Genomic DNA, 27,665 nt, shown 5'->3' with positions numbered 1-27,665 from the left:
GTACATATTACCTCAACCAACCGGTGCCCCCGCACATTGACTCTGTACCGGTACCCCCTTGTATATAGTATATATATACAGTATATATATATATATATATATGTAAATATATTGGAGACTTTTATTTCCCTCACCAACTTTAAACATCTGCTATCTGAGCAGATAACCAATCGCTGCAGCTGTACATAGTTAATCTGTAAATAGCCCACCCAATTTACCTACCTCATCCCCGTACAGTTTTTATTTATGTACTTTTCTGCTCTTTTGCACACCAGTATCTCTACTTGCACATGATCATCTGATCATTTATCACTCCTGTGTTAATCTGCTAAATTGTAATTATTCGCTCTTATGGCCTATTTATTGCCTACCTCCTCATGCCTTTTGCACACAATGTATATAGACTCCTTTTTTTCTACTGAGTTATTGACTTGTTTATTGTTTACTTCATGTGTAACTCTGTGTTGTTGTCTGTTCACACTGCTTTGCTTTATCTTGGCCAGGTCGCAGTTGTAAATGAGAACTTGTTCTCAACTAGCCTACCTGGTTAAATAAAGGTGAAATAAAAAAATAAAAAAATAGTCTCGCTATTGATATTTTACTGCTGCTCTTTAATTAGTTGTTACTTTTATTTCTTATTCTTATCTGTATTTTTTTTAGCCTGCATTGTTGGTTAGGGGCTCGTAAGTAAGCATTTCACTGTAAGGTCTACTACACTTGTTGTATTCGGCGCATGTTACTAATAAAATACAATTTGATATGATTTGAACTGTGATTGACCACACACTTCAGCACAGTAGGTGGCGGAATGACGCTTTAACGTCTGTTTGCGGACCGCCATTTTGTCGAAGTCGGAGAAGAAGTCTGACACCGTAAACATTGCGTCAGGAGGCCCGAGAAGGGACCGTCTGGTTTCCAAGGTAATGTTGGTTACGAATAACTGTCGCAAATACATGTTCGTGTTAACGCAGAGTGACACCTTTGGGTAATACACGATTATCTTACTAACCTTTTTGTTCATTGGTAATTGCAATTGTGTAATAGATGTGGGTCGTTAGCTGTCAAGTTTGGATAGCTGGCTTGCTAGCTAGGTAGATAACGTTAATTTACAAATGGCCAACGTTAGATATCTTCATAGCTAACATCCTATGTTTTGGTCATGTTCAGTGTTGTCTACTAACGTTATATCCCAACTAAAGTTAGATAAGTTAGCTGGTTGGCTAAACTAGCTGGCTGGGTAGCTAGCGTAGCTACTTTACTAAGCTAGCTATCGTTAGCTGGCTGCTCTTGATACGAGGTGAATTGCTAACGTTAGTTAGTTGGCTGGTGAGAGGTAGCTAGGTTAACTTGCACTCGCAAAGTTGACATTATTCCTGAAACTGTGTGGACATTATTTAATCAGTCAAACCTAACTGTTTGGTTTGCTACTCTAGCCAGAGGTTGGTAGCTTAATATGTTATATTTGTCAGACGGCAACAGATCATTGTTAACTATCCAAGTTAGCTAACGACTTTGACACTTGCACAAACGTTTAGATAGCTAGAGAAACTCAGATCTTAGCTAGCTCAATCATATTTTTGTCTGTCTTGCTAGGTAAGGAACCATTTAGATAATGAAATCAGTAACTAGTAGTGTTTTGGCATGTGTCTTGTAGTAGGGGCCTTTATCCTTGAGGTCATCTGGAAATATAAGGGTGTGCATTATTAGTCCTCTGAGGGTTTATTTATAAGAGCTGTTAGAGGTCACTGGAACAGCAGACACACTGGTTGAGAGTGGACCTGTCTGAGTCCTAAATGGCTCCCTATTCCCAAATAGTCCATAGAGCTCTGGTTTTGAGTGCACTATAGTAGTGCACTATATAGTGGAGAGTGACATTTGTGACTTATTCCAAGGGATATGTTTTTAGGACTGGGGGTGGGGTTTTTGGCAGTGTACCTGGTAGTTAGTCACAACTAGCCAGCAATGTTATGCAGAGGAGAGGGACATGGGGTTATGTTTTGAGGACAGGGGTGGGGTATGTTTTTAGGACTGGGGACTTTGTTTGGGCAGTGTACTTGGTAGTTATGTATACCTAGCTAGTTCTAGACAGATTGGCTAACTGGATCTGCATTGTCTATGCCAGTCAATTTCAGTGATCATCGCTTATTATTACCCAACTAGTATGTCTGACATTGAGAGACATCAGGGAGTATTGCACTCTGTTATTCATGAGAACTTGTTTTCAACTAGCTTACCTGGTTAAATAAAGGTGAAAAAACAAACAAACAAAAAAACTAGCAGATGATGTCCAGAGCTTCTTGACATAAGAACAGCGATTACTCACCTCAAACTGGACAAAGATTTTTTTTTATTTTATGAGTCCAACATTAAGGAAATACTGCTTTCTTGAGATCAGCCCCAAATCCCAGTCATTCACGGGAAGAAAAGACTGAGAAAACGGGGGCGGAGGTTGGGGTGCCATGTGAGAATTCGTAGGCGAGTGGGTAAACCACCACTACCATCAGTACTATTAGCAACATGCAATCATTGGGAAAATAAACTTGATCTAGGATTAAGACTATCCTACCAAAGGGATATTCAACTAATATCTTATGTGTCACCGAGTCGTGGCTGAACGACGACATGGATAATATAGAGCTGGCTGGGAGGGGTGTATGTGTATTTGTCAATAACAGCTGGTGCGCAATGTCTAATATTAAAGAAGTCTCAAGGTATTGCCCGCCAGTAGACCACACTATCTACCAAGAGGAGTTCTCATCTATATTATTCGTAGCTGTCTATTTACCACCACAAACCGATGCTGGCGCTAAGACTCCACTCAATGAGCTGTGGAAGGTCATAACCAAACAAGAAAATGCTCATCCAGAAGTGGTGCTCCTAGTGGCCGGGGACTTTATTGCAGGGAAACTTAAATCTGTTTTACCTCATTTCTACCAGCATGTCACATTGACTCGGTACCCCCTGTTTATAGCCTCGTTATTTCATTGTATTACTTTTTATTTTATTTCCTACTTTATTTAGCAAATATTTTCTTAACTCTATTCCTTGAACTGCATTGTTGGTTAAGGGCTTGTAAGTAAGCATTTCATGGTAAGGTCAACACCTGTTGTATTCAGCATTTCATGATGATAAGGTCAACAGCTGTTGTATTCAGCATTTCATGATGATAAGGTTCTATTACCTGTTCTATTCGGCGCATGTGGCAAATACTATTTGATTTGACTTAAGGTCATTAACCATGATGTTGAAACTGAGTAGACTGCAAACATTCCACTAGCAGCATTTCCCCCCAGATGGTTTTCAAAGAGAGAGGTCATATTGTCTGGAGTGAATACCTTTCCAGGCCAGACCTAGGCTGAAGCCTTTTCAAACTCAGAGTTTACCTTTTACTTCTTATGAAAAATGGACTTAGTTTTGCATGATAGTCCCATATCTACAGAGTAGGAAAGTGGCAGTTAAATTGGTCTCCCTTCCCTCCCCTCTGTCAGTCAGTTGTGTTGTTGCTTCTGTCTACTTTCTGATGTATCAGTGTGCTGTTAACTGACTAGCTTTGAGATGGATTGTGGGGACCCAGAGGTTGCCCTGGCTCTCTCACCCAGAGGTTGCCCTGGCTCTCTCACCCAGAGGTTGCCCTGGCTCTCTCACCCAGAGGTTGCCCTGGCTCTCTCACCCAGAGGTTGCCCTGGCTCTCTCACCCAGAGGTTGCCCTGGCTCTCTCACCCAGAGGTTGCCCTGGCTCTCTCACCCAGAGGTTGCCCTGGCTCTCTCACCCAGAGGTTGCCCTGGCTCTCTCACCCAGAGGTTGCCCTGGCTCTCTCACCCAGAGGTTGCCCTGGCTCTCTCACCCAGAGGTTGCCCTGGCTCTCTCACCCAGAGGTTGCCCTGGCTCTCTCACCCAGAGGTTGCCCTGGCTCTCTCACCCAGAGGTTGCCCTGGCTCTCTCACCCAGAGGTTGCCCTGGCTCTCTCACCCAGAGGTTGCCCTGGCTCTCTCACCCAGAGGTTGCCCTGGCTCTCTCACCCAGAGGTTGCCCTGGCTCTCTCACCCAGAGGTTGCCCTGGTTCTCTCACCCAGAGGTTGCCCTGGTTCTCTCACCCAGAAACACACACACGTCTTGACTTCTTGGCATAAGGAAACACACTCTCTCACACACTTCTTGACCAGGCTCTATCTGAACTACAGTCTGCCTTCATTGTATTACATCAAAACTTTATTGACCTGAAATGAGTATTGATTGCAGGTAACTAAGTATATGATGTTCTCTAGAGCGCATAAAAATAAGTCTGATAATTTAATCATTTGTACTGTTGATTATGTCCACATATATCGTGTCCGTGCTTACAAATACCTCCGCATCTGGATGGATGAAAAGCTGCCTTTTTATAAATCATATTGTCCACTTAAACTGCATCCAACAACTTTAATGAAGTGTCAGCTGCGTTCATACAGATGTCGCCATAGTCTACGACCGATAGGACTGTCAACTGAATAATCTACTTTCTACTATTTAGCGAGATGCAGGACCTTATAGAAGCTGCCACTTTTCTTCTCAGGTTCTTGACTAATCAGATCAAATTTTATTTGTCACATGCACTTAATACAACAGGTGTACACCTTAGAGTGAAATGCATAAGGACTCGTAAGTAAGCATTTCACTAATACCTGTTGTATTTGGCACATGCGACAAATAAAATTTGATTTGATTAGTCAAGAAGCTGAGAAGAAAAATGGGCTGCTTCTATAAGGTCCTGCCAATAGTGCTCATCACCACGTTTTCTACCAGACAGTTGGTTGGCCCTCTTGGATGTCATCACCACGTTTTCTACCAGACAGTTGGTTGGCCCTCTTGGATGTCATCACCACGTTTTCTACCAGACAGTTGGTTGGCCCTCTTTGATGTCATCACTGCGTTCTCTATCAGACAGTTGGTTGGCCCTCTTGGATATCATCACCATGTTCTCTACCAGACAGTTGGTTGGTCCTCTTTGATGTCATCACTGCGTTCACTATCAGACAGTTGGTTGGCCCTCTTGGATGTCATCACTGCGTTCACTATCAGACAGTTGGTTGGCCCTCTTGGATGTCATCACTGCGTTCACTATCAGACAGTTGGTTGGCCCTCTTGGATGTCATCACTGCGTTCACTATCAGACAGTTGGTTGGCCCTCTTGGATGTCACGTAAGTTGATACATTGCTATGTTTTCATTTTATGAAGTCCTTTTACGAAAAGTCCCATTGTACCCAACATCATTACCAGGGGGTGAAACTTTCACAAAGCGTCAACGGTGTGCTTAAGGACTACCAGGACGCCTCTGAGTGGTCTGGTAGGCTGTGGCCATGCCCCTGAGCGGTCTGGTAGGCTGTGGCCACGCCCCTGAGCGGTCTGGTAGGCTGTGGCCACGCCCCTGAGCGGTCTGGTAGGCTGTGGCCACGCCCCTGAGCGGTCTGGTAGGCTGTGGCCACGCCCCTGAGCGGTCTGGTAGGCTGTGGCCACGCCCCTGAGCGGTCTGGTAGGCTGTGGCCACGCCTCTGACCGGTCTGGTAGGCTGTGGCCACGCCCCTGAGCGGTCTGGTAGGCTGTGGCCACGTCTCTGAGCGGTCTGGTAGGCTGTGGCCATGTCTCTGAACGGTCAGGTAGGCTGTGCAGTTTTCAGAAGGCTAGATTTAGGACCACGCCACACCACAGAGCGGGATGACAGGCTGTGTGAAGGCAAAAGTTCTGGAAGGCTGGCTGGATCAGGACGGGAGAGTTGATCGTAGTTCAGAGTTTTAAAATACAACAGAGCAGTTGACTGATGTAGCTGGCACGGTGACTGATGTAGCTGGCACGGTGACTGATGAAGCTGGCACGATGACTGATGAAGCTGGCACGGTGACTTCTTGGTGACAGGGGCCAGTATTTTCACGTCCGGATGAAATGCATGCCCAAATTCAACTGCCTGCTACTCATCCTCAGAAGATAAGATATGCATATTATTAGTACATTTGGATAGAAAACACTCTAAAACTGTTTGAATCATGTCTGTGAGTATAACAGAACCTATTTAGCAGGCGAAACCCCGAGGACAAACCATTGTTGTTTTTTTTTTGAGGTCACTCTCTTTTCAATGCGATTTCATTGGGAATCCAGATTTCTAAGGGACCTTCTTGCAGTTATATTTATTTAAAAATAGTCTGTATGATACATTTCTCATTACTGAAACAGAAGTTCTCTCTACCGCAACTGGCCTTAAATTGTAGCGGTAAATGAGAATGGTGTTGCTGAGGATGAGGAAACTTAGCATGTTTTGCTAACAATAGAGAATACATTTTTATACAATGTACATAATTAGGCATTATTTAAGTATATTTTCATTGATTTAAAATGTTCTAACTTTTTTCTAATTGTGGAAAACTATCTGTAATGATAATCAATAGTGTCGTGTACGCAGTCTGACAAGAGAATGTTTAACTTTTTAACTGGAGAAATATAAAGATATCTGCTTACCTGGTAGCCATCTTGAAGGTAGTGGCAGATGTGTTGCTTCATTCAAAATCAAACTTTATTTAAAATTCTGTGTGTGTGTGAACAGTCCTTCAAAAATGTTGTGGAGGTGAGAACGTCAGTCAGGGATACTTCGATTTTCCACTATCTTTTCATTATTATTATTATTATACATAAATATTCAGTTATTAATTTCTGTCATTTGAAAACATCTAGTAGAACATCCATTAATTTTTTCCAGAATATTTTCATTGAAATTACTCTTTGTGCAAAGTAGAGAACACTATTTTTATTATGATATTTTGTTATATTACTAACTTCCATGTTTTACATTTAAAATCATTACTTGGTATTTGAATGGTTTCACGAGAATGACCCGGGTAGACCTACAGTAGCTACAGTCTGGGATCAGGCAATGATGGTCATTTCAATTATTCAACCATTGATTCTGTTCTTGGATAATATATTGTAGAAATATACACCAAGGTCATTCTTTGCCATGCTTCATTTTTAGGAGGATCAGAGAGTGACAGGGGTTTCAGCAGGATCAGGCAGCCAGGGAAGACCAGTCTGTGACAGAGGTGAGGTGAATTTTTACAAATAGAACACTTTATTCTCTGTGCATTAAACACTGGACAAGCTAGATGCTATTCTGACAAACCTCAAAAGTTGATTTGCAAACTGTATCAAGGGTTGATACAGGCTTTTCCCAATGACACCACATGTCGAACAAAAATGTGAGGTAGACCAGGTAGAAGCTGATGATGAGTAGATGCAGATGTTTGAATCCCCAGTCATGTTCATATCTCAGACATAAATTAATACAGTTTATGACCATCCCATAGAACGTGCTATATGCTGGGTTTCGATGACCATCCCATAGAACGTGCTATATGCTGGGTTTCGATGACCATCCCATAGAACGTGCTATATGCTGGGTTTCGATGACCATCCCATAGAACGTGCTATATGCTGGGTTTCGATGACCATCCCATAGAACGTGCTATATGCTGGGTTTCGATGACCATCCCATAGAACGTGCTATATGCTGGGTTTCGATGATGGCGCAGACAGACATGGCAGTATTTAAAAAATATTTGTGTTATTTCTTACATGATTAGCCAAGAATGTTTTTTTGTGTTACATACAGCCGGAAATAACTTTTGGATATCAGCGTGGTGGTAACTCTTCAGCATTACGACCATGAATACGACTTTCCCGAATTGGATCCTTTGTTCGTATCCTCCAGGGCAATTGAACTTATCCCAGAGGCTGCTCCAAGACGCCGCCGGCGGAGAAGCGGTATTCGAGGTGGATTTCTATTACTCGCTAATGTTCAGTCTCTGGACAATAAAGTAGACAAGCTCAGGATGAGGATCACCTTCCAGAGAAACATAAGGGATTGTAACATACTCTGTTTCACGGGAACATGGCTCTCTCGGGATATACTGTCCCCATCCATACAGCCAGCTGGGTTCTCAGTCCATCGCGCAGACAGGAATTAAGAACTCTCTGGGAAGAAGAAAGGCAGTAGTGTATGTTTCATGATTAACTACTGTGATTGTGACATACAGAAACTCAAGTCCTTTTGTTCACCCAACCTAGAATACCTCACAATCAAATGCCGACTGTATTACCTCCCAAGAGGTAGTCACAGCCATTTATATTCCCACGATGGCCCTCAAGGAACTGAGGCCGCATTTATTGTAGCTGAGGATTTTAACAAAGCAAATTTGAGGAAAACTCTACCGAAGTTCTATCAACACAATGACTGTAGTACTCGCGCTGGAAAAACACTCAACCACTGCTACTCCCCCTTCCGGGATGCCTACTAGGCCCTCCCCCGCCCTCCCTTCGGCAAATCGGGTCACAACTCTATTTTTGTCCTCCCTTCCTATAGGCAGAAGCTCAAACAGAAAGTACCCGTGCTTAAAGGTTGGTCACACCAGCGTTGATTAATCGGAATCCACGCTTCAAAACTGTTTTGATCAAACGGACTGGGATGTGTTCCGGTAGCCTCTGAGAATAACATTGACTTATACACGGACACAGTGACTGAGTTCATCAGGAAGTATATAGGGATGTTATTCCCACCGACTATTAAAACCTACCCAAAACAGAAACCGTGGATAGATGGCAGCATTCGAGCAAAACTGAAAACGTGAACCACCACATTTAACCATGGCAAAGTAACTGGGAATATGGTTGAATACAAGTCAGTGTAGTTATTATCTCCGAAAAGGCAATCAAACAGGCAAAATGTCAGTACAGAGACAGTGGAGTGGAAATTCAGCAGCTCAGACACGAGATGTATATGGTAGGGATTACAGACGTTCTACAGACAATCATGGATTACAAAGGAAAAACCAGCCATGTTGCAGACACTGAAGTCTTGCTCCGGGGCAAGCTAAAAACCTCAAATTGGGCGAATAAGGTGAACACAGTGCCTCCAAAGCGGCCAGACTCCCAAGGACTGTGGGCTCTCGTTCTCCGTGGCCGACGTGAGTAAGACATTTTAAGCGTGTTAACCCTCGCAAACGACATCCCTAGCCGCATCCTCAGAGCATGTGGAGACCAGCTGGCTGGAGCGTTTACGGACATATTCAATCTCTCCCTGTCCCAGTCTGCTGTCCCCACATGCTTCAAATTGTCCACCATTGTCCCTGTACCCAAGAAAGCAAAGGTAGCTGAGCTGAACGACTATCTTCAGTCATCATGAAGTGCTTTGAGAGACTAGTCAAGGATCATATCACCTCCACCCTACCTGACACCCTAGACCCACTCCAATTTGCTTACCGCCCAAATAGGTCCACAGACGATGTAATCGCAATCGCATTGTCCTATCCCATCCGGACAAGAGGAATACCTATGTAAGAATGCTGTTCATTGACTATAGCTCAGCATTCAACACCATAGTACCCTCCAAGCTCATCATTAAGCTCAAGGGCCTGGGTCTGAACTCCACCCTGTGCAACTGGGTCCTGGACTTTCTGACGGGTCGCCCCGAGGTGGTGAAGGTAGGACACAACACCTTCACTTCGCTGATCCTCAACACGGGGGCCCCACAATGGTGCGTTCTGAGCCCTCTCCTGTACTCCCTGTTCACCCATGACTGCATGGACAAGCACGCCTCCAACTCAATCATCAAGTTTGCAGACGACTCAACAGTGGTAGGCCTGATTAGCAACAACGACGAGACGGCCTACAGGGAGGAGGTGAGGGCCCTTGGAGTGTGGTGTCAGGAAAATAACCTCTCCCTCAACAAAACGAAGGAGCTGATCGTGGACTTCAGGAAACAGCAGAGGGAGCACCCCCCTATCCATATCAACAGGACCGTAGTGGACAAGGTGGAAAGCTTCATTTTCCTCTGCGTACATATCTCTGACAATCAGTTTTTATGCGCCACTCTTTTTAGTGTTATGTTGTCAGAGGGTGTAAGGAGGCCATCGTAAAGGGGACATTTGGATTTAGAGGCCCAACCAGTGACCACCTCCTAGCAGAGGCCCAACCAGTGACCACCTCCTAGCAGAGGCCCAACCAGTGACCACCTCCTAGCAGAGGCCCAACCAGTGACCACCTCCTAGCAGAGGCCCAACCAGTGACCACCTCCTATAATACCCTCCTAGCAGAGGCCCAACCAGTGACCACCTCCTAGCAGAGGCCCAACCAGTGACCACCTCCTAGCAGAGGCCCAACCAGTGACCACCTCCTAGCAGAGGCCCAACCAGTGACCACCTCCTAGCAGAGGCCCAACCAGTGACCACCTCCTAGCAGAGGCCCAACCAGTGACCACCTCCTAGCAGAGGCCCAACCAGTGACCACCTCCTAGCAGAGGCCCAACCAGTGACCACCTCCTAGCAGAGGCCCAACCAGTGACCACCTCCTAGCAGAGGCCCAACCAGTGACCACCTCCTAGCAGAGGCCCAACCAGTGACCACCTCCTAGCAGAGGCCCAACCAGTGACCACCTCCTAGCAGAGGCCCAACCAGTGACCACCTCCTAGCAGAGGCCCAACCAGTGACCACCTCCTAGCAGAGGCCCAACCAGTGACCACCTCCTAGCAGAGGCCCAACCAGTGACCACCTCCTAGCAGAGGCCCAACCAGTGACCACCTCCTAGCAGAGGCCCAACCAGTGACCACCTCCTAGCAGAGGCCCAACCAGTGACCACCTCCTAGCAGAGGCCCAACCAGTGACCACCTCCTAGCAGAGGCCCAACCAGTGACCACCTCCTAGCAGAGGCCCAACCAGTGACCACCTCCTAGCAGAGGCCCAACCAGTGACCACCTCCTAGCAGAGGCCCAACCAGTGACCACCTCCTAGCAGAGGCCCAACCAGTGACCACCTCCTAGCAGAGGCCCAACCAGTGACCACCTCCTAGCAGAGGCCCAACCAGTGACCACCTCCTAGCAGAGGCCCAACCAGTGACCACCTCCTAGCAGAGGCCCAACCAGTGACCACCTCCTAGCAGAGGCCCAACCAGTGACCACCTCCTAGCAGAGGCCCAACCAGTGACCACCTCCTAGCAGAGGCCCAACCAGTGACCACCTCCTATAATACCCTCCTAGCAGAGGCCCAACCAGTGACCACCTCCTATAATACCCTCCTAGCAGAGGCCCAACCAGTGACCACCTCCTATAATACCCTCCTAGCAGAGGCCCAACCAGTGACCACCTCCTATAATACCCTCCTAGCAGAGGCCCAACCAGTGACCACCTCCTATAATACCCTTCTAGCAGAGGCCCAACCAGTGACCACATCCTATAATTACCCTCCTAGCAGAGGCCCAACCAGTGACCACCTAGCAGGGATAATACAGGGGCCTGAGGAGCTGTCAACAGCCAAACAGAAATGAACCCCAGAGGGCTGTCTTCATACCACCTCCTCAGTCATCTTAATTTCTACTCAGAGTTAATGATTTTTCAAAATACTCACACCTACAATGGTGCTTTACTTGCAATGACTGTGATGTGGGTTTTGACCTTGCTTAGTTGAATGCATTTGACTAAGTCGTTCTGGTTAAGACTGTGATGGTGTAGGAATGCTGTAACATCTAACCTCTCTGTCTGGGTAGGTAGTGTCTGTCTGAATGGCTGTAACATCTAACCTCTCTGTCTGGGTAGGTAGTGTCTGTCTGAATGGCTATAACACTTCTCTCTCTGTCTGAGTAGGTAGTGTGTGTCTGAATGGCTGTAACACCTTTCTTCTCTCTCTGTCTGGGTAGGTAGTGTCTGTCTGAATGGCTGTAACATCTGACCTCTCTGTCTGGGTAGGTAGTGTCTGTCTGAATGGCTATAACACTTCTCTCTCTGTCTGAGTAGGTAGTGTGTGTCTGAATGGCTGTAACACCTCTCTTCTCTCTCTGTCTGGGTAGGTAGTGTCTGAGGGTGGATGAGGTGGCAGCAGAACACAGGGTGATGGTGTAGCACTGGGTGACGGGCTGCCAGGGTGAGGAGGACAGGTGCGGTGCTAGCTGAGTGGAGTGGAGGGGCGTGGTGTGGGATGTGGCGCTGGACGACCCACCTGGACGGAGGGCCGCGGAGGGTGAACCATGCTGCCGTCTCCATGGGACACAAGGTGTACTCCTTCGGAGGGTACTGCTCTGGAGACGACTATGAGACGCTGAGACAGATAGATGTACATGTCTTCAACACAGGTAGGTTATTGTTATAGACCAAACAGAGCTCGATTATTAATGATATGATTGTCTAGGCTTAGTTCTAACTATGTCCCATGCATGCTAGTCTCTCCCTAAATTACCTCTGGTTCTCTCAACTTCAAATGGCCAGTCCTTTGATATTGAAATCTAACCACTTTCATCTTAAGATCTATCATTTTGCCCTCTGATGTCATGGTGACATCAGGATCTGTCGGTCATTATGAAGTAGTGTAGTTCTTCAGATGAGTGTGGAAGAAAGGAAGTCAATCTGGAAGAGCAGGCAGGACGTGGGGAATGGGGTCAGTAGGTATAGAAGAGCAGGATGTGGGGAATGGGGTCAGTAGGTATAGAAGAGCGGGATGTGGGGAATGGGGTCAGTAGGTATAGAAGAGCGGGACGTGGGGAATGGGGTCAGTACGTATTGAAGTGGGGAATGGGGTCAGTAGGTATAGATGAGCCGGCCGTGGGGAATGGGGTCAGTAGGTATAGAAGAGCAGGCCGTGGGGAATGGGGTCAGTAGGTATAGAAGAGCGGGACGTGGGGAATGGGGTCAGTTGGTATAGATTAGCGGGACGTGGGGAATGGGGTCAGTAGGTATAGAAGAGCGGGACGTGGGGAATGGGGTCAGTACGTATTGAAGTGGGGAATGGGGTCAGTAGGTATAGTAGAGCGGGACCTGGGGAATGGGGTCAGTAGGTATAGAAGAGCGGGATGTGGGGAATGGGGTCAGTAGGTATAGAAGAGCCGGCCGTGGGGAATGGGGTCAGTAGGTATAGAAGAGCAGGATGTGGGGAATGGGGTCAGTGGGTATAGAAGAGCAGGACGTGGGGAATGGGGTCAGTGGGTATAGAAGAGCGGGACGTGGGGAATGGGGTCAGTGGGTATAGAAGAGCGGGACGTGGGGAATGGGGTCAGTAGGTATAGAAGAGCGGGACGTGGGGAATGGGGTCAGTTGGTATAGAAGAGCGGGACGTGGGGAATGGGGTCAGTAGGTATAGAAGAGCGGGACGTGGGGAATGGGGCCAGTAGGTATAGAAGAGCGGGACGTGGGGAATGGGGTCAGTAGGTATAGAAGAGCAGGACGTGGGGAATGGGGTCAGTAGGTATAGAAGAGCCGGCCGTGGGGAATGGGGTCAGTAGGTATAGAAGAGCAGGATGTGGGGAATGGGGTCAGTGGGTATAGAAGAGCAGGACGTGGGGAATGGGGTCAGTGGGTATAGAAGAGCGGGACGTGGGGAATGGGGTCAGTGGGTATAGAAGAGCGGGACGTGGGGAATGGGGTCAGTAGGTATAGAAGAGCGGGACGTGGGGAATGGGGTCAGTTGGTATAGAAGAGCGGGACGTGGGGAATGGGGTCAGTAGGTATAGAAGAGCGGGACGTGGGGAATGGGGTCAGTAGGTATAGAAGAGCGGGACGTGGGGAATGGGGTCAGTAGGTATAGAAGAGCAGGACGTGGGGAATGGGGTCAGTAGGTATAGAAGAGCGGGACGTGGGGAATGGGGTCAGTAGGTATAGAAGAGCGGGACGTGGGGAATGGGGTCAGTAGGTATAGAAGAGCGGGACGTGGGGAATGGGGTCAGTAGGTATAGAAGAGCGGGACGTGGGGAATGGGGTCAGTAGGTATAGAAGAGCGGGACGTGGGGAATGGGGTCAGTAGGTATAGAAGAGCGGGACGTGGGGAATGGGGTCAGTAGGTTTAGAAGAGCGGGACGTGGGGAATGGGGTCAGTAATTATAGAAGAGCGGGACGTGGGGAATGGGGTCAGTAAGTATAGAAGAGCCGACCGTGGGGAATGGGGTCAGTACGTATAGAAGATCCGGAGGTCTAACCTCCAGCACCGCTCTTGGGTTCCACACCATCTAGTCCTAATCTGTTTCTAACCTTCGTCTGTCTGCCACACACTCACAGGTGTTTTTCAGCACAGCTGAATAAAGAGAACCTTCACTGCTTGACACTATTTGGGGTGTAATTTTCTCGCCGGAAGATACATTGGTTGGTAGAGCCTGCTGTCTGATCTAAAAATGAGTGAAGTCATGTTTTGTAGCATCAGTTATGGCCTTTTTTCAGGCTAGCAGAGAGTAGATATGGCTGTCCTTGTTCAATAGAGCCATTGGGCTTGTCTCAACGATGTTGCTATCTGCCAGGACAATGCGGGATATGTAGGTTGACTCATTTTCCCTGGCTTTGTAAAGACTACAGCCTGACGGGAACCCTACTTCCTTGTTCCCACCCTCAAAGGCAGGCTTTTCAAAACGAGGGCGGTACTAGTTTCTACAGGGAGCTATCTGAGATGGTGAAAACATTACAATCAAATCAAATGTATTTATATAGCCCTTCGTACATCAGCTGATATCTCAAAGTGCTGTACAGAAACCCAGCCTAAAACCCCAAACAGCAAGCAATGCAGGTGTAGAAGCACGGTGGCTAGGAAAAACTCCCTAGAAAGGCCAAAACCTAGGAAGAAACCTAGAGAGGAACCAGGCTATGTGGGGTGGCCAGTCCTCTTCTGGCTTTGCCGGGTGGAGATAACAGAACATGACCAGCATGTTTACAAGCATTTCGCTACACTCGCATTAACATCTGCTAACCATGTGTATGTGACAAATAAAATTTGATTTGATGTTCAAATAATAATAAGGCAGAACAGTTGAAACTGGAGCAGCAGCACGGCCAGGTGGACTGGGGACAGCAAGGAGTCATCATGTCAGGTAGTCCTGGGGCATGGTCCTAGGGCTCAGGTCCTCCGAGAGAGAGAGAGAAAGAAAGAGTAGGACAGGAGTAGGACAGGAGAAGTACTCCAGATATAACAAACTGACCCTAGCCCCCGACACAAACTACTGCAGCATAAATACTGGAGGCTGAGACAGGAGGGGTCAGGAGACACTGGCTGCTTCTGATGATTCATCTTTCCAAGAAGAGCTAGATGACGAAACAGGTTTTGATTTTCTTTTACAAACAAACAATTAAGTTGTTTTGAAACTCCATTATAAAGATACTTTTGGTATGTGGACACCTGCTCCTCCAACATCTCATTCCAAAATCATGGGCGTTAATATGGAGTTCTTCTGGGAAGGCTTTCCACTAGATGTAGGAACATTGCTGCTATAACAGCCTCCACTCTTCTGGGAAGGCTTTCCACTAGATGTAGGAACATTGCTGCTGTAACAGCCTCCACTCTTCTGGGAAGGCTTTCCACTAGATGTAGGAACATTGCTGCTATAACAGCCTTCACTCTTCTGGGAAGGCTTTCCACTAGATGTAGGAACATTGCTGTGGGGACTTGCTTCCATTCAGCCACGAGCATCAGTGAGGTCGGGTACTGATGTTGAGCGATTGGGCCTGGCTCGCAGTCGACGTTTCAATTCATCCTAAAGGTGTTCGTTGGGGTTGAGGTCAGGACTCTGTGCAGGCCAGTCAAGTTCTTCCACACAGATCTCAACAAACCATTCCTGTATGGACTTCACTTTGCGCACGGGAGCATTGTCATTCTGAAACAGGAAAGGGCCTCTGCTAGGAAAGGACCTGGCCCCAATCGCAATACGAGTGTGTCTCTCTGTCGCAATACGAGTGTGTCTCTCTGTCGCAATACGAGTGTGTCTCTCTGTCGCAATACGAGTGTGTCTCTCTGTCGCAATACGAGTGTGTCTCTGTCGCAATACGAGTGTGTCTCTGTCGCAATACGAGTGTGTCTCTGTCGCAATACGAGTGTGTCTCTGTCGCAATACGAGTGTGTCTCTGTCGCAATACGAGTGTGTCTCTCTGTCGCAATACGAGTGTGTCTCTCTGTCGCAATAAAACACAGTAATCATATAACATTATTACACCACCATATATCCACAACACAAATAGTTCAATACCACTATACAACATCACAATATGTGCGTATGCATGTGTCTGTACGAGTTTGTGTGTCTCTCAGGTACCTGATCCTGCTGCATCAGGTTCCTGATGTGGAATAGAGTTCCATGTAGCCATGGCTCTATGTAGTACTGTGGATGTTACGAATCCCTTTTGGCCCGACAGTCTAGGGGTGATGGTGACGAGACCCGTAACATAACTCATGCAATTTATAATAGTGACAAAGTAAAAGTGAGAACGAAATAACCAGGACAACTGAAATCTACTGTCAAACTCAGGGTTTATTAGTAAACACATGGTAATGGGGGGGAGCAGGAAAAGGGGCTGAGCTGGACCCAAGGAAAGAAACAATAAGCATTCAAAAACACCCCTAAGCTAGACTAGCCTATTTTAACAACGGCTAACTAACCAAAAATACAGGGGGTGGTCCGCCCAGTTCTAACTAGTGTTAACAAAGTTTACCTACGGGTAGTGTATGCCCATGGGCGACTTGTCTTGGTTCCCCATTTTCCCACCAGCAAACAAATACCATAACCAAAAACAATACTCACAGATAAGGACAAAGTGATATGGAGGTGCTCAAACAAAAGATCGCTCTGTTTCACTCTCTCTTTATGTATTGAGCTATCTACAGACATATCATTTACAGAGAGCTTGAGCTCCAGAGCAAACAACTGACAGGGTTTTTAAACCAAGGGAAAGGAACTGTGATTGGGTAGGAAACAGGAGGAGGTGTGTCTTCTGATTGATGATTGGTGACTGATTGGGGAGTGATGATTTTCACCTGTGAGGGGAGAAGGAGAGAAAAGAACACAGGATACACACACACACACACACAGGATACCTGTATCCATAACAGTGGAATAGAGTTCCATGTAGTCATGGCTCTATGTAGTACTGTGAAATAGAGTTCCATGTAGTCATGGCTCTATGTAGTACTGTGGAATAGAGTTCCATGTAGTCATGGCTCTATGTAGTACTGTGGAATAGAGTTCCATGTAGTCATGGCTCTATGTAGTACTGTGGAATAGAGTTCCATGTAGTCATGGCTCTATGTAGTACTGTGGAATAGAGTTCCATGTAGTCATGGCTCTATGTAGTACTGTGAAAATAGAATTCTATGTAGTCATGGCTCTATGTAGTACTGTGGAATAGAGTTCTATGTAGTCATGGCTCTATGTAGTACTGTGGAATAGAGTTCCATGTAGTCATGGCTCTATGTAGTACTGTGGAATAGAGTTCCATGTAGTCATGGCTCTATGTAGTACTGTGGAATAGAGTTCCATGTAGTCATGGCTCTATGTAGTACTGTGGAATAGAGTTCCATGTAGTCATGGCTCTATGTAGTACTGTGGAATAGAGTTCCATGTAGTCATGGCTCTATGTAGTACTGTGGAATAGAGTTCCATGTAGTCATGGCTCTATGTAGTACTGTGAAATAGAATTCTATGTAGTCATGGCTCTATGTAGTACTGTGGAATAGAGTTCTATGTAGTCATGGCTCTATGTAGTACTGTGGAATAGAGTTCCATGTAGTCATGGCTCTATGTAGTACTGTGGAATAGAGTTCCATGTAGTCATGGCTCTATGTAGTACTGTGAATAGAGTTCCATGTAGTCATGGCTCTATGTAGTACTGTGAATAGAGTTCCATGTAGTCATGGCTCTATGTAGTACTGTGGAATAGAGTTCCATGTAGTCATGGCTCTATGTAGTACTGTGGAATAGAGTTCCATGTAGTCATGGCTCTATGTAGTACTGTGGAATAGAGTTCCATGTAGTCATGGCTCTATGTAGTACTGTGGAATAGAGTTCCATGTGGTCATGGCTCTATGTAGTACTGTGGAATAGAGTTCCATGTGGTCATGGCTCTATGTAGTACTGTGGAATAGAGTTCCATGTAGTCATGGCTCTATGTAGTACTGTGGAATAGAGTTCCATGTAGTCATGGCTCTATGTAGTACTGTGGAATAGAGTTCCATGTAGTCATGGCTCTATGTAGTACTGTGGAATAGAGTTCCATGTAGTCATGGCTCTATGTAGTACTGTGAAATAGAATTCTATGTAGTCATGGCTCTATGTAGTACTGTGGAATAGAGTTCTATGTAGTCATGGCTCTATGTAGTACTGTGGAATAGAGTTCCATGTAGTCATGGCTCTATGTAGTACTGTGGAATAGAGTTCCATGTAGTCATGGCTCTATGTAGTACTGTGGAATAGAGTTCCATGTAGTCATGGCTCTATGTAGTACTGTGGAATAGAGTTCCATGTAGTCATGGCTCTATGTAGTACTGTGGAATAGAGTTCCATGTAGTCATGGCTCTATGTAGTACTGTGGAATAGAGTTCCATGTGGTCATGGCTCTATGTAGTACTGTGTGCCTCCCATAGTCTGTTCTGGACTCGGGGACTGTGAAGAGACCTCTGGGGGCATGTCTTGTGGGGTATGCATGGGTGTCTGAGCTGTGTGCCAGTAGTTTAGACAGACAGCTCAGTACATTCAGCTTGTCAACACCTCTTACAAAAATAAGTAGTGATGAAGTCAATCTCTCCTCCACTTTGAGCCAAGAGAGATTGACATGCATGACACTAGTGTGTTTCTGTAGTAATACTTGTGTCTCTGTAGTAATACTCGTGTCTCTCTGTAGTAATACTCGTGTCTCTCTGTAGTAATACTCGTGTCTCTCTGTAGTAATACTCGTGTCTCTCTGTAGTAATACTAATGTCTCTCTGTAGTAATACCTTGTGTCTCTCTGTAGTAATACTCGTGTCTCTGTAGTAATTCTAGTGTCTCTCTGTAGTAATACTAGTGTCTCTGTAGTAATACTTGTGTGTCTCTGTAGTAATACTCGTCTCGGTCTCTTCTCTCTAGTGTCTCTGTTGTAATACTAGTGTCTCTGTAGTAATACTCGTGTGTCTCTGTAGTAATACTCGTGTGTCTCTGTAGTAATACTCGTGTGTCTCTGTAGTAATACTTGTGTGTCTCTGTAGTAATACTAGTGTCTCTGTAGTAATACTAGTGTCTCTGTAGTAATACTAGTGTGTCTGTAGTAATACTCGTGTCTCTCTCTGTAGTAATAATCGTGTCTCTGTAGTAATACTTGTGTGTCTCTGTAGTAATACTCGTCTCGGTCTCTTCTCTCTAGTGTCTCTGTTGTAATACTAGTGTCTCTGTAGTAATACTCGTGTGTCTCTGTAGTAATACTTGTGTGTCTCTGTAGTAATACTTGTGTGTCTCTGTAGTAATACTAGTGTCTCTGTAGTAATACTAGTGTCTCTGTAGTAATACTAGTGTCTCTGTAGTAATACTCGTGTGTCTCTGTAGTAATACTCGTGTGTCTCTGTAGTAATACTCGTGTGTCTCTGTAGTAATACTCGTGTGTCTCTGTAGTAATACTCGTGTGTCTCTGTAGTAATACTCGTGTGTCTCTGTAGTAATACTAGTGTCTCTGTAGTAATACTAGTGTCTCTCTCTGTAGTAATACTAGTGTCTCTCTCTGTAGTAATACTCGTGTCTCTGTAGTAATACTTGTGTGTCTCTGTAGTAATACTCGTCTCGGTCTCTTCTCTCTAGTGTCTCTGTTGTAATACTAGTGTCTCTGTAGTAATACTCGTGTGTCTCTGTAGTAATACTTGTGTGTCTCTGTAGTAATACTTGTGTGTCTCTGTAGTAATACTAGTGTCTCTGTAGTAATACTAGTGTCTCTGTAGTAATACTAGTGTCTCTGTAGTAATACTCGTGTCTCTCTCTGTAGTAATACTCGTGTCTCTCTGTAGTAATACTCCTCGGTCTCTTCTCTCTAGTTTCTCTGTAGTAATACTAGTGTGTCTCTGTAGTAATACTAGTGTCTCTCTGTAGTAATACTCGTCTCCTCTCTCTAGTTTCTCTCTAGTAATACTAGTGTCTCTCTGTAGTAATACTCACGTCTCTCTGTAGTAATACTCGCGTCTCTCTGTAGTAGTACTAGTGTCTCTCTGTAGTAATACTCGTCTCAGTCTCCTCTCTAGTTTCTCTGTAGTAATACTAGTGTGTCTCTGTAGTAATACTAGTGTCTCTTTGTAGTAATACTATGGTCTCTCTGTAGTAATATTAGTGTCTCTCTGTAGTGATATTAGTGTCTCTCTGTAGTAATACTTGTGTCTCTGTAGTAATACTATGGTCTCTCTGTAGTAATACTCGTCTCGCTCTCCTCTCTCTAGTTTCTCTGTAGTAATACTCGCGTCTCTCTGTAGTAATACTAGTGTCTCTCTGTAGTAATACTTGTCTCAGTCTCCTCTCTCTAGTTTCTCTGTAGTAATACTAGTGTCTCTCTGTAGTAATACTAGTGTCTCTGTAGTAATACTAGTGTCTCTCTGTAGTAATACTATGGTCTCTGTAGTAATACTTGTGTCTCTCTGTAGTAATACTCGTGTCTCTGTAGTAATACTCATCTCGCTCTCCTCTCTCTAGTTTCTTTGTAGTAATACTCGTGTCTCTGTAGTAATACTCGCGTCTCTCTGTAGTAATACTCGTGTCTCTCTGTAGTAATACTAATGTCTCTCTGTAGTAATACTATGGTCTCTGTAGTAATACTAATGTCTCTCTGTAGTAATACTATGGTCTCTGTAGTAATACTTGTGTCTCTCTGTAGTAATACTCGTGTCTCTGTAGTAATACTCATCTCGCTCTCCTCTCTCTAGTTTCTTTGTAGTGATACTCGTCTCTCTGTAGTAATACTCGCGTCTCTCTGTAGTAATACTAGTGTCTCTCTGTAGTAATACTCGTCTCGCTCTCCTCTCTCTAGTTTCTCTGTAGTAATACTAGTGTCTCTCTGTATTGATACTATGGTCTCTCTGTAGTAATACTATGGTCTCTCTGTAGTAATACTATGGTCTCTCTGTAGTAATACTATGGTCTCTCTGTAGTAATACTTGCGTCTCTCTGTAGTAATATTCACGTCTCTCTGTAGTAATACTAGTGTCTCTCTGTAGTAATACTCGTCTCAGTCTCCTCTCTCTAGTTTCTCTGTAGTAATACTAGTGTCTCTCTGTAGTAATACTAGTGTCTCTCTGTAGTAATACTAGTGTCTCTCCGTAGTAATACTAGTGTCTCTCTGTAGTAATACTATGGTCTCTGTAGTAATACTATGGTCTCTCTGTAGTAATACTAGTGTCTCTGTAGTAATACTAGTGTCTCTCTCTGTAGTAATACTCGTCTCCTCTCTCTAGTTTCTCTGTAGTAATACTAGTGTGTCTCTGTAGTAATACTAGTGTGTCTCTGTAGTAATACTATGGTCTCTGTAGTAATACTATGGTCTCTCTGTAGTAATACTCGTGTCTCTCTGTAGTAATACTCGTCTCGGTCTCCTCTCTCTAGTTTCTCTGCGGTGGATGAAGTTGCCTCCAGTGAGAACAGGTGGTAGGGAACATGCCAGGGATGTCCCCTACATGCGTTACGGTCACACAGCCGTGCTGCTGGACGATACCATCTACATCTGGGGGGGTCGTAACGACACGGAGGGGGCCTGCAACGTCCTCTATGCCTTCCACGTCAGTAAGTACACCTGATGGTTTGTGTTGTATGTCGGCTTGATTTGGAAGTGGAGAGACACCCATTGTTGGAAGGAATAAAGCAGACCAAGCTCTAACACCTGCCTGGCTAGCTATGTGGGTTAGATGTTTCCACTTGGTGTATCAACAGCTGCAGCATCTACAACAGTATCTCCTGGATAACATGCCTGTTTGGTCCCCAGACAATCACCGGTGGTTCACCCCTAAGATATCTGGGACGGTTCCGGGAGCGAGAGACGGCCACTCAGCCTGCATCCTGGGGAAGGCCATGTACATCTTTGGAGGGTATGAGCAGCTGGTAAGAATCCTTGACCTCTAACTCTGACCCGTGTGTCCTGGGTAAGCTCCTCTGTTTGTTTGGTGTTACCATGACATTCCCCTGTTCTCTTCTGTCTTCCAGGCTGACTGCTTCTCTAATGACATTCATAAGCTGGACACTACCACCATGGCCTGGTCACTAGTCAACGCAAGGGTGAGTTACCCAACCCTAACCTCTGACCATTTCACTTCCTGGGGGTCGGCGTTACTAGTCCAGTCTGAGATCATTTCACTTCCTGGGGGTTGGCGTTACCAGTCCAGTTTGAGACCATTTCACTTCCTGGGGTTGGCGTTACCAGTCCAGTTTGAGACCATTTCACTTCCTGGGGTTGGCGTTACCAGTCCAGTCTGAGACCATTTCACTTCCTGGGGGTTGGCGTTACCAGTCCAGTTTGAGACCATTTCACTTCCTGGGGTTGGCGTTACCAGTCCAGTTTGAGACCATTTCACTTCCTGGGGGTTGGCGTTACCAGTCCAGTTTGAGACCATTTCACTTCCTGGGGTTGGCTTTACCAGTCCAGTTTGAGACCATTTCACTTCCTGGGGTTGGCGTTACCAGTCCAGTTTGAGACCATTTCACTTCCTGGGGTTGACGTTACCAGTCCAGTTTGAGACCATTTCACTTCCTGGGGTTGGCTTTACCAGTCCAGTTTGAGACCATTTCACTTCCTGGGGTTGGCGTTACCAGTCCAGTTTGAGACCATTTCACTTCCTGCGGTTGGCGTTACCAGTCCAGTTTGAGACCATTTCACTTCCTGGGGGTTGGCTTTACCAGTCCAGTTTGAGACCATTTCACTTCCTGGGGGTTGGCGTTACCAGTCCAGTTTGAGACCATTTCACTTCCTGGGGTTGGCGTTACCAGTCCAGTTTGAGACCATTTCACTTCCTGGGGGTTGGTGTTACCAGTCCAGTTTGAGACCATTTCACTTCCTGGGGGTTGGCTTTACCAGTCCAGTTTGAGACCATTTCACTTCCTGGGGGTTGGCTTTACCAGTCCAGTTTGAGACCATTTCACTTCCTGGGGTTGGCGTTACCAGTCCAGTTTGAGACCATTTCACTTCCTGGGGGTTGGTGTTACCAGTCCAGTTTGAGACTATTTCACTTCCTGGGGGTTGGCTTTACCAGTCCAGTTTGAGACCATTTCACTTCCTGGGGGTTGGCTTTACCAGTCCAGTTTGAGACCATTTCACTTCCTGGGGGTTGGCTTTACCAGTCCAGTTTGAGACCATTTCACTTCCTGGGGGTTGGTGTTACCAGTCCAGTTTGAGACCATTTCACTTCCTGGGGGTTGGTGTTACCAGTCCAGTTTTATTGAGTGTACATAACAGAAAGGCCCTTAAACATCCTCTGGTAATCAGCCAAGAACTAAAAGGGAGAGAATTTTACACTACATTATATTGTTACCCTGCCCATACCTTGCCTGCTGAAAACGATATCACTACAGGGTGAAAACTGTAAAGTTTTATGTAGTGATATGGGAAAATTCTGAAGTTACATATTGCTGTTATTTTGGACAATATTATAATGAAGGAAATTATATATGCAACATGTACAATACAGCTGCCGCTTTCAAGGAGCTTATAAGAAATCCCGCTATGCCCTCAAATAAAAACATCAAACAGGCAAAGCATCAATACAGGATTAAGATTCAATCCTACTACACCGGCTCCGACGCTTGTCGGATGTGGCAGAGCTTGCAAACTATTACGGACTACAAAGGGAAGCACAGCCGCGAACTGCCCAGTGACACGAGCCTACCATACGAGCTAATTAACTTCTATTCTCGCTTCGAGGCAAATAACACTGAAGCATGCATGAGAGTATCAGCTGTTCTGGAAGACTGTGTGATCACGCTCTCCGTAGCCAATGTAAGTAAGACCTTTTAAACAGGTCAACATTCACAATGTCGCAGGGACAGACGGATTACCAGGTGTACCGCGAACATGAGCTAATATTCACTATTACTTCAATAGTCCCTCACACACCACTACCAGAGGTTCATCTTTGTGTTGTACATGTCATCAAACACTTTATGCAGGAATGTTTAATAACTTCTTGACGCTACCCATCCCGTTAGCGGGATAATTGTCATCAACAACCGCTAAATTGCAGAGCGCCACATTCAAATAATATTACTAAAAATATTTATATTCATGAAATCACAAGTGCAATATAGCAAAACACAGCTTAGCCTTTTGTTAATCCACCTGTCGTGTCAGATTTTGAAAATATGCTTTACGGCGAAAGCAATCCAAGCGTTTGTGAGTTTATCGATCACTAGACAAAACATTATGTACACCTAGCATCAAAGTAGCTTGGTCACGAAAATTAGAAAAGCAATAAAAATTAATCGCTTACTTTTTGATCTTTGGATGTTTTCACTCACGAGACTCCCAGTTACACAATAAATGTTCCTTTTGTTCCATAAAGATTATTTTATATCCAAAATACCTCAGTTTGTTTGGTGCGTTATGTTCAGAAATCCACAGGAAAGAGCGGTCACGACAACGCAGACGAAAATTCCAAATAGTAACCGTAATGTCCAAAGAAACATGTCAAATAATTTTTATAATCAATCCTCAGGTTGTTTTTAAAATATATAATCGATAATATATCACCGCAACTGTCTTTTTCAGTAGGAGAGGGAGAGACTATTGCTGCCCAAGCTCTGTTGTGCAAGCAAAACTCATGCAAACACCTGACACAATGTTATCTTTCTTGCTCATTTTTCAAAATAAAAGCCTGAAACTATGTCTAAAGACTGTTGACACCTTGAGGAAGCCGTAGGAAACGGAATTTGGTTTAAATCTCTTTAAATGGAGTGAAGGCAGGCTATGGAACATGGAGCTTTCAAAATAGAAGGCACTTCCTGGTTTGATTTTCCTCAGGTTTTCGCCTGCATTATCAGTTCTGTTATACTCACAGACAATATTTTGACAGTTTTGGAAGTGTTTTCTACCCTAATCTGTCAATTAAATGCATATTCTAGCATCTGTGCCTGAGAAATAGGCCATTTACTTTGGGAACGTTATTTTTCCAAACACAAAAATAGTGCCCCCTAACTGAAAGAGGTTAACTATGTATTTGACTTAGAGAGCTTGCACCTGGGCCTTCTTGTTCAGGTGATCACTGAATGACGAGGTAGGGAGACCAGGAAGACACTATGGAGGGTGTTGAAGGGGGCTAGTGTGGGAAGGGGGCTAGTGTGGGAAGGGGACTAGTGTTGAAGTTGGTCATTAATTAGGCTACCTTGTGTAGTTCATCTCCTGTATCAAACAGTTTGACATGAGATAGTTACATTCAGTTTAAAGATGCACTATGCAGAAATTAGTTTGTCTTATTTCAGTTTGTGACAAAACAAGAAAGTATAGTGTAGATCATGTTGTATCCCAGGAGGTCTACCTCGGGGGATGGTAATAGAGGTGAGGTACGTGAGGTGACGTTGGCTCCCTCTGCTGGGGATACGGGAACTTTACACCCTGACACGGACAGCTAAGTGGAGGTAATTAGAGGAAAGTGCCAACCAGCCGAGGCCAAATAAAAGGAGCACGATGGCACACCGCTGGAGAGAGCGGGGAGAGACCGACACCAAGCAAAAGTAGAGAAGGACCGCGCCAAATCTTAGTGATTTTATTTTTTATTTTCTGTCTTTGTAAAGTTGTTTTTGCGGACTAAAACCTCCCTGTCTCTGTATCAATCTCTGCATGCTCAACCCAATACCCCACAGTTTACCACAATAATCTTATCTAAGCTACTGTGAAATATATTTTCCATATCCAAAAATATTGTATATTTATGTTTGAAATTGGTGTTCAAAATTGAAAGAAATTACGCAAAAACTAAACTTAAGAATGGGAACGGGAAGAATACACTGTAATTGGTGCCCATGGAACAGCTCTACAGCTTCTTAGACTGGCTTTCAATGAGGGACAGATCTATAACACACATTTCTATGTAAATTTGGTTGGTTGCCCAAAAAGTGACATTGCAGCTTTAAGAGCTTCAGAAATCAAGGTCGTAGTCAGTCACACATCTTGCTGTGGTGTGGCAGTGCACCTGAAATCTCTCCCCACTAGAGGGCACTGTTTATGTTCGGGTTAAGGATGTGCACAGTTATTCGAATATCCGAACGGATGTTAGTATTGTAATTGTTTTGTCACTAGCCACTGATCAACACACTACCCCATGTATTGTCAAAGTGGAGTTGTGTTTTTTGACATTTTTCCACATTAATTAAAAATGAAAGGCTGAAATGTCTTGAGTCGATGAGTATTCAACCCCTATCTTATGGCAAGCCTAAATAAGTTCAGGAGTCAAAATGGACTCGAGTCACATGTACTCACTCTGTATACAATAATAGTTTTTTATACGTGATTTTATGACTACCTCATCTCTGTTCCCCACACATACAATTAAATGTAACGTCCCTCAGTCGAGCAGTGAATTTCAAACACAGATTCAACCACAAAGACCTGGGAGGTTTTCTAATGTCTCGCAAAGAAGGGCACCTATTGGTAGATGGGTAAAAAAGCTGACATTGAATATCCCTTTGAGCATGGTGAAGTTATTAATTACACCTTTAGATGGTGTATCAATACACCCAGTCACTACAAAGATACAGGCGTCCTTCTTAATTCAGTTGCTGGAGAGAAAGGAAACCGCTCAGGGATTTTCACCATGAGGCCAATGGTGACTTTAAAACAGTTACATAGTTTAATAGCTGTGATAAGAGAGAACTGAGGATGGATCAACAACATTGTAGTTACTCCACAATACTAACCTAAATGACAGAGTGAAAAGAAGGAAGTCTGTACAGAATACATATATTCCCAAAACTTGCATCCTGTTTGCAACAAGGCACTAAACTAGTACTGTAAAAAATGTGGTAAAGAAATTCACTTTTTGTTCTTAATGCAAAGTGTTTGGGGCAAATCCAATACAACACATTACTGAGTACCACTCTCCATATTTTCAAGCATAGTGGTGGCTGCATCATGTTATGGGTATGCTTGTAATTGTTAAGGACGGGGGAGTTTGTCAGGATAGAAAAAAAACTGAATGGAGCTAAGCCCTGGCAAAATTCTAAAGGATATTCTGGTTGTCTGCTTTCCACCAGACACTGGGAGATGAATTCTCCTGTCAGCAGGACAATATCAAAAAACTAGGCCAAATCTACACAGGAGCTGCTTACCAAGAAGACAGTGAATGGCCGAGTTACTGTTTTGACTTAAATCTGCTTGAAAATCTATGGCAAGACTTGAAAATGGCCTTCTAGCAATGATCAACAACCAATTTCACAGAGCTTGAAGAATTTTGAAAGTAACAATATTGTGCAATCCAGGTGTTCAAAGCTCTTAGAGACTTACCCAGAAAGACTCAGCTGTAATCTCTCTTTTAAAAAACATGTGAAAAAGGTCATTCAAATAACCAAATTCAACCTAGCTAATTTCTGATTTATACGAAATTGTTTGACTACAGAGGTAGCAAAACTACTTCAAATCTATGATACTCCCCCACTTAACATACTGCTTGACTAGTTTGGGCCCAAGCCTGCTGTACAACATTAAGACCTATTCAGTCTGTCCACAAACAGGCTCTCAAAGTGCTTGATAGGAAGCCCAATAGCCATCATCACTTTTACATCCTCAGAAAGCATGAGCTCCTGAGTTGGGAAAATCTTGTGCAATACACTGACGCATGTCTTGTATTCAAGATCCTAAATGGCCTGGCTCCCCCTCCACTAAGTATGTTTGTTAAACAGAAAACCCAAACAGATCCACATGGTCTACCATGAGAG

The 27,665-nt window shown here is 44.8% G+C and overlaps 1 protein-coding gene across 10 annotated transcripts in view; it reads left to right on the top strand.

Moving 5' to 3' along the window:
• Positions 1 to 837: 837 nt before the first annotated feature.
• LOC139402445 (kelch domain-containing protein 3-like) overlaps positions 838 to 27,665 on the top strand; it is an 82,905-nt gene continuing 56,077 nt past the window's right edge. For 3 of the 10 annotated variants that reach the window (XM_071146390.1, XM_071146400.1, XM_071146401.1), the window contains exons 1-6: positions 865 to 920; positions 7,000 to 7,066; positions 11,859 to 12,140; positions 21,357 to 21,533; positions 21,733 to 21,848; positions 21,951 to 22,022. In XM_071146390.1, coding sequence (XP_071002491.1) covers positions 11,987 to 12,140; positions 21,357 to 21,533; positions 21,733 to 21,848; positions 21,951 to 22,022 — 519 coding nt within the window. In that variant the 5' untranslated portion in view covers positions 865 to 920; positions 7,000 to 7,066; positions 11,859 to 11,986. The other 7 variants (XM_071146394.1, XM_071146397.1, XM_071146396.1 and 4 more) reach the window with 7 other exon arrangements.

Source organism: Oncorhynchus clarkii, unplaced genomic scaffold, assembly GCF_045791955.1.
Source record: "Oncorhynchus clarkii lewisi isolate Uvic-CL-2024 unplaced genomic scaffold, UVic_Ocla_1.0 unplaced_contig_8789_pilon_pilon, whole genome shotgun sequence".
NCBI lineage: Eukaryota > Metazoa > Chordata > Actinopteri > Salmoniformes > Salmonidae > Oncorhynchus > Oncorhynchus clarkii.
Note: the sequence above shows the minus strand (reverse complement) of the source record. Positions and strands in the feature narration are given on the sequence as shown.